At 44.5% G+C, this 8,072-nt stretch overlaps 1 protein-coding gene across 1 annotated transcript; it reads right to left on the bottom strand.

The window, feature by feature from the left end:
• Positions 1-2,826: 2,826 nt before the first annotated feature.
• On the bottom strand, positions 2,827-5,112 carry LOC122896513 (DDB1- and CUL4-associated factor 12-like protein 2). Its single transcript, XM_044234691.1, is given in 3 exon segments — positions 2,827-4,154; positions 4,157-4,270; positions 5,013-5,112. Coding segments are annotated over 3 exon segments (1,542 nt in total).
• Between the last annotated feature and the right edge of the window lie 2,960 nt (positions 5,113-8,072).

Raw genomic sequence — 8,072 nt, 5'->3', positions numbered from 1 at the left:
GTGTTTATGCATTTATTTTTTGTAGTCTTAATCTTTAAGTCTCCGGAGGCAAATACATCCATTCAGTAAATATTTACTGAGTGCCTATGATTTGCCAGACATTAGTGGAGAAATAAGAGAATACAAAGATGACAATTACATTCTCCAGTTATGACTGAGTTGGAGACATAAATATGCACACGATTATAATTTACTACTATGTAACAACAACTATATAAACCTGCTAAAACAATCTCTGTAAACAAATGTTCATTTTTTCTGTATTTCTTAATTCATTTTTAGCACCAATGGTTCAGATATCCAACTGATCAGTGTGTAGTTAATGGACACTAAGGCAGCACCTGAGTGCCAAAATAAAGAAAAACAAACATGCCACAATGCTAATCCAAGGTCAGCATAACCTCGCCTTTTTGAGGAAGGTCCAGTCTCCTTTCTCATTTCCAATATTTTCATATATGAAGAAATACTGTCTGTTTTCTTAACAAACCACGATTTGTGTTTATCTGAGCCCCCAAAATAATTTTCTTCAACCTAATCCCATTTATTTTAATCTCCAGACCATTTTCTTAAAACAAACTTCCAGTATCCTTGATAATTGTATATTATGACACTGAGGGCTATAACATTAGTACTTTTTAACAACAAATAATAAGTAATAATAATAAACATTCTACTTTATTTAAGACTCTTTGAAATTCATAAAATAATTTACTAATTTGGTCTTTACAAATTAAGCATCTTTTTCAAGAGTAGGGACAGGGATCATTTTTTTTTTTTACATTTCTTTTTTTTCCAATTTATTTATTTTCAGAAAAACAGTATTCATTATTTTTTCACCACACCCAGTGCTCCATGCAAGCCGTGCCCTCTATAATACCCACCACCTGGTACCCCAACCTCCCACCCCCCCGCCACTTCAAACCCCTCAGATTGTTTTTCAGAGTCCATAGCCTCTCATGGTTCACCTCCCCTTCCAATCTACCCAAAAGCACATACCCTCCCCAATGTCCATAACCCTACCCCCCTTCTCCCAACCCCCCTCCCCCCAGCAACCCACAGTTTGTTTCATGAGATTAAGAGTCACTTATGGTTTGTCTCCCTCCCTATCCCATCTTGTTTCATGGATTCTTCTCCTACCCACTTTTTCCTTTGCAGTTTTTTTCTTGTGACTTAACTGTTAAGCAGAATTAGAAAATTTTAAGTATTCTGAAATATAGTATTTGGTATTAAAAACAGCAACAGCAAGAATATCCAGTCTATATACTGAATACATTCTGCCCCACCTGCCATACATTCTATGTTTTTTTTAAGATTTTATTTTTATTTATTTATCTGACAGACAGAGATCTCAAGTAGGCAGAGAGGCAGGCAGAGAGTGGGGGGAAAGCAGGCTCCCTGCTGAGCAGAGAACCCAGTGTGGGGCTCTATCCTGGGACCCCAGTATCATGACCTGAGCCGAAGGCAAAGGCTTTAACCCACTGAGACACCCAGGTACCCCTACATTTTTATACTTAAAATCCCTGCTTTGAATGATGGCACTGAAATTTTGTGCAAGTTCCATAAATAAGAAACATTCAAATATATTCACAAATTCTGATAGTACTAAGGCAAGAAGTGAAAAAAATACACATTCATTTACTTATTTAACAAGTCATTAAAACTTACATAAGGATTGAAGGAGAAAAAGATCAATTAGGTTTTCAAATTAATTCTGAACATTCAATGAACAGAATCCTTGCATTCCTAAAGTGTTCTGACAAATTGGGATTTTAGTACAAAACAAGATTCCATGACAACTTTTTTACAAAAATAAATACTTTTTATTTTATTTATTTTTAAAAATATTTTGTTCATTTATTTGCCACAGAGAGAGAGAGAGCACAAGCAGGGGTTGCAGCAGGCAGAGCAGGCAGAGAGAGAAGCAGGCTTCCCGCCAAGCAAGGGGCCCCAAACTGATAACTGACTGAGCCACCCAGGCATCCCAAGAAACACTTTTTAAAAAGTATGTTTACCACCAACAACTTAGAAACTATAAAAATCTAAGATTACAATTTGCAAACGGAATGTTCCCAAATTCGGTAATCTAAAACTTGAAATTTATTTTCCAATTGGAACAATGGTCTATAAAACTATGGCAAACTTTCCAGAACAGATGTACAAATCTTGTTTTTAAGCATGATTTTATTATATTATCTACCTGCAATGAAAATAACTAAGCACAATATTATTGCAATAGTGCTAACAAAAAAAAAAAAAAAACAGGATAAAGGAAATATACAAACTTCTAAAACCATGATTGCATAGAATTAGAAAGAGAATATATAACTCAAAGAAGACAAGTAAGAGTCAAACTCCTTGTAATAACAATTCAAAGAGATGGTTTGGAAGGACACCTGGGTGGCACAGTCTGTGAAGCAGCTACCTTTCACACGAGTCATGATCCAAGGGTCCTGGGATCCAGTCCAGCATTGGGCTCCTTGCTCAGTGGGGAAAACACTTCTCTCTCTGTCTGCCACTCCCCCTGCTTGGGCTGTCTCTCTGTCTCTCTATTTAATAAATAAAAAAAATAGTTAAATATAAAACTAAAAAAAAAAAAAAAAGATGGCTTGGAGAGGTATAAAAAAGCATTAAAGCCAAATTTTGATTGCCTTAAGGATACCTCTCTCTTCTTTCTCTCTCTCATACACTATGGACAGATAAATTGACAGTTTCCACCCGCAAGACAAACATCACACTGAGTTAGAAAGCACAAACGCAGCATGAGGAAGGAAAGTGAGAGGGGACTGGAAGGTAAATCTGGGCACTTTGAAAGCGCAGCAGCCATCCTTAGCTCCAGAGTCCTGCGTCGTTCCCATGGAGGCCTGAAGGGAGAGGTCCCCCAGCCACGAAGAGCTTCATCTCTGGCCAGTTGTAGCAGTGGGTGTAGAGCGCATTGGGGAACTCGCCAATCCCACCAAAGTAGTTCACCCACAGGTCATCGTGGTTGAGCCAGCCTCTGCCACAGGTGAGTTTGAGCTTCCTTCCTGAGGGCCCAGGAGAGGCATCCGGGCTGGTTGAGGCCCTCTCCTCCAGGAACTTCTGGGCGCGGATGTCATAGAAGAGCAGGGAGCCATGGCCTGTGCCCACGGTGATGATATGCTGGTAGAAACTCAGCGAGCGCACACCTGTGCCGCCCTCTCGGGAGCACAGGGGCCGGATATTCTGCTGACGTTGGCGTGGATCTAAGAAGGAGACATGGGACTGGGAGCCCACCGCGTACAGGGACAACTCATCACAGTAGGTCAGGCACACGTTCTCTCGGCAGTAAGGCAGCCTGATGGACAACAGCCTGGACAGAGTGCTGCGGGCTTTCCACAGGTGGAAGTAGCCGTCCAAGGACACCGCTCCCAGCTCCTGGTTCTTGCCGCTGAAGGCCAGAGCCTGCACCTTGCGGTTACTGGGGCTGGTGCTGGACCTGGGGATGGTCTCCATGTCCCTCGGACGGATGTGGGCGTACACAGGAAGACCAGCGTCATTGTGCCAAGCGATGCTGCCATTGAACATGTCGGGATCCATCCGCCACAGCGCCACTGTGCTGTCACGGGAGCCGCTCACAGCCACTATGTCACTCATCCAAACGATAGTGAAAATCCAGTCCTTGTGGCCATGGCGGTCGCCCAGGCACACGGGGTCCAGGGTGGGCAGCTGGTAGATAGCCAGGCTGTTGGGATTCTCACCCCCAGTGGCCAGAAGCGTCTTGGAGGGATTCAGCTCAATGGTGTGGATACCGCAGGTCTGCTGAGCCCGGGCCAACCAGGGCCCCCGATCCCGCGTGATCTGACCCGAGTGCACATCCACCACGAAGAGGGTGTTACACTTGGTGCCACACACCACCTGCCTAGTGTTCAGCCACTGCGACGCGAACACCTTGTTGAGTGTGCCCAGGGCCAGCTCGCGCTCCTTCAACAGCTCAGGCAGCTTCTGCACTGCACAGCGTCGCAGCTCGCCCTCTGAGCCCGAGAGCCCGGCGCCGCCCCATGAGCCTACCTCGTGGCCCTTCAGGGAGTGGACCAGCCAGCACCTACTTGCCAGCCGCTTCTGCTTCTTGGGCAGCAGCGGCCTCTTTGATTCCGTCGCCGCTGAGCTCTGAGACCAGGAGTTCGCGGAGCCCGCCTAGATGGCTGGAGCTTTCTGCTACCTGTCTGTTGCTGGGTCAGAGTGGGTGGCAGGTGAGTGGAGGCAGCGACACGTGGCCCCTGTATTGGTGGTGTTGGTTGGGGAACCGTGGGCTCTCAGGGGCCAGGAAGCGGCAGAGATGGGACGAGGTGGTGGAGAAAAAGGCGAGGGCAGCAGGTGAAAAGAAGTGGAACCTGATTGTCGTGAGGCGGCAGAGGTGCAGACCTGCAAGAGTGTGGGAAGGGCAGCTAAGTGAGTTAATGAGGAGGACTAAGCAGGGGGCTCGAGTGTGAGGAAGCAGGGGCAGCGGGAGAGGTGGGCAAGGAGGTAGCAAGAGCCCTGGGAGGGAGAGCTCGCCCACCTGGGGAGTTGGAATGGACTACTGTGGCCAGGATAAACTGAGGGCCTGTGCTCCAGGATCCCTATGCTGGGCCACGTGCTCCTATCTTGGATTTCCACTAGGCGTCACAGGGTATTTCTCTGCTTTCAGTACAGCAGCCAACTACTGCTCTTAAAATCCCTACTTAAAATCTGAAATCTAAAATAAGGTCTTCCACGAGGCTAGAGGGAACCAGGACATTTGTCTGCATGAAGAAACAAACGTGCACTTGGAGCAGTCCTGGGAGACACTGGGCTAAGATTAGACATTGAATTTTGTGGGGAAATGGAAGTGTTTGGCAGCTACAGAGGACCCTCCTACTTAGGTTCGCTCTGCAGCTGCTCTTTTTTAAACCCCTCTGCAGTTATCTTAAACAGTTGTCACTATATATATTTACCAAAAAAACTTAAGTCTTTGAGCTTCTGTGCTGCAGTGCCTTAAAGGGTGCATCCTAAATGCAGGTGTCTGGGGGCTCCACTTTCTGATAGGCCTGATGGTGGGGACCTCTCAGTCACAGCGTTGGGAACTGGCAAGTCATTTTGACGAGGAAGAAGTTCCTTGGAGGTTTTGACTTTCATTGTACCCTATAACCCTAGGGACGTGGAAAGGCTGAGTCAAGGGATGGGGCACCTTCCTCCCCACTCCTTGGTTCTGTTTCTGCTCTCGGTCCCTCAGGCTCAGGTGCTTGGGCATAGTCCCCTGGGACCTGAATAGGGGTCCTTGAAGAACGGTCAAGATTATCACAGAGATGGAGATTAAAAAAAAAAAATACTTTCAAAAGGAGGCAGCCACAGGGACACACTGATGAGACAGTGTAAAGGTTCAGAGCACCGGCTTAGTCTCAGGAGTTGGAAGTTTCATACCCTGGTCTGTGGCTTCAGAGCATTCAGAGCAGCTTGGTGATAGGCTTTTACCGAGGCAGTTACACAGTGATAACGTGGTGCTGTGAGGCTACTGGTTGATACCAACTCTGTACACACACACACCCTTCTCCAGACATAAAACATATAGGATGGGCGCTGGGTGGATGTGTGGGAAGATGCATTTACTTTTCTGACAGATCAGGAAAACCCTTGGGAACTACTTCCTTGCTGCTTCCTCCCCACATCCCCTGTCCTGTTTATTGACTTTTCTGTCCTTTGCAATATCACTTTTTTTTTTGCAATATCACTTCAATGTTATTGCCCAACATCTAAGTATAAACCATGGGCCTTTCCTACCACTCTAGTCCAGGCATTACATTCCAGTGCTCCCCAACACTCTCCAGCACCCCAGTTCTGATTCTTCCCCATCTCATTCAGCCCGTAACAACAGAAAATGTTGCTATTGCTACAGGTAGTGAAAAGAAATTAGAGAAGGCTTCATGGAGGAGGCTGCATTTTGTTTCTACAGGTGGGCATAGGGAAATGGACATTTCAGAAAGAAGCAACCATATATGACAAGGCATGGAGAATGTAGAGAAGAGGTTGACAAATGTTAGTGTGCATTCAAATCACAGGGGCAACTTAATAAATATGCTCATGTCTTGGCATGAGCATTATCCTAAAAGATTTGATGGCGATGACCTGTGAACCACACTTTGAGAAACAATGTTCTAAGCTCTTTTACCCAGGTCAGGCAGGGTGTTTTTCAGGCAGAAGATTAACATCTTCAGTGTACTTCAGGTCTACCCTGAAAATAGACCCCTATTCCCTGGGTGATTATTGTGAAAGCCTTACCAATTAAAGTGGCTATGATCAGTTTGATGCCAAAGCAGAGGGTGGCCTAGGCAGAGGAATTTTACCTATTAAGTATCAAGAACTTATTATATTTTACTATATAACCTGACACCTTTGCTATTTTATTACACTAACAAACACTGTTTGTAGCAATTTAAAAATTTGATCTTGTTTAATTCATTATTATAATAGTGTTAGATTTTGTAGAGGCGGAAAAGGAGGATGGCGGGGGTTATGATTTGGTAAGTCACTGAATTAGTACATGATGGATGCAGGATTTTAACCCAAATAGTCTGAATCCATATTCCATGTTCTTAATCACTTCTCAAAAGATATGCCGGGGGTTGAATGAAAGTTTCTGCTAGTAATAGAGATTTTTTAAAATATTTTATTTACTTATTTGACAGGGAGAAGGAGAGAGAGAGCGCAGACAGAGGGAGAAGCAGGCTCCCCACTGAGCAAGGGATCCTGATGTAGGCCTCCATCCCAGGACCCTGGGGCCGTGACTTGAGCGGAAGGCAGATGCTTAATGACTGAGTCACCCAAGTGCCCCACAGTGATAGAGATTTTTTAAAAATTTTATTTATTTATTTGACAGATGGCAATCACAAGTAGGCAGAGAGGCAGGCAGAGACAAAGGAGGAAGTAGGCTCCCCGCTGAGCAGAAAGCCCGATGTTGGGCTCGATCCCAGGACCCTGGGATCATGACCCAAGCCGAAGGCAGAGGCTTTAACCCACTGAGCCACCCATGTGCCCCAGTGATAGAGATTTTTAAAAAGATCTTTATACCACCTAAAATGGTAAAATACAGCTGTGCACATCTATGGAAGTTGGACTCCACCAGAAAAGACACTGAGAGCAGCTGTGAGACGTTCTGGGATTCAGCCTGTGATCAGTGGCAAGACTTGTTGAAAGGGGCAGCTCAATAGCTCTCTGACACAGTAACGAGACTAGCAAGGGCCAGTTTAGGTCATACTTGATGCCATTCTGTATTAGAATGAACAATGGAAGTATCCATAGCAAACAAAGAGCTAAGGAGTATATCCATCTTTTTTCCTGGGACCAAGTAAGCATCAAAATCTAGTAATATCCTATAAAAAATATAACTCTTGAAATTACTGATTTACACTTTCAGCAATTTAAACTCATGCAATCTGGTTTAGAAAAACAAAGAAATGTGATGTATCTTCTTCCCATGTTCCATGAAAGAAGATAATACCCATTACCCAGGATTCACAAGAACAAAGAGAGGGCTTTGTATGCTCTGGTGGATAAGGTACCAAAGATAGACAGGCAGTCTCTTACACATCTAATATCATCTCCCAAGTCATAATGCAATGCCCTTATGTCTGCAGTAATGAAGGATGGGTATTAGAACTGTGCAAAACATCACAGAAGTACAGGAAGGGAGACTTTGAGTTCTGGAAAGGATAAAACATCCCTATTCCTTCCAGACCCTCACTCTAAGAACAACAAAAACAAGAAAAAACAAACAAACAAACAAAAACAGCCAAAAAACATAAAACCTGGGGCCACATGGGTGGCTCAGTAGTTTAATTATCCGACTCTTGATTTTGTCTCAGGTCATGATCTCAGGGTTGTGAGATCAAGCCCCATGTTGGGGTCTGTGCTGGGCACAGAGCCTACTTAAGATTCTATCACTCCCTCTGCCCCTCCTTCTCCCTCGCTCTTTAGAAAAAAAATTAAAATGTGAATATATACGTACTATATAACCAAGCAATTACACTCCTGGACATTTGTCTTAAAGAAATTAAAACATATGTTTATACAAAATCTTGCACATGCCTATATTACAGCTT

The sequence above is a fragment of the Neovison vison genome, chromosome X (assembly GCF_020171115.1).
Source record: "Neovison vison isolate M4711 chromosome X, ASM_NN_V1, whole genome shotgun sequence".
Lineage (NCBI taxonomy): Eukaryota > Metazoa > Chordata > Mammalia > Carnivora > Mustelidae > Neogale > Neogale vison.
The sequence above is the reverse complement of the archived record's forward strand: the minus strand, read 5'-3'. Positions and strand labels throughout refer to the sequence as shown.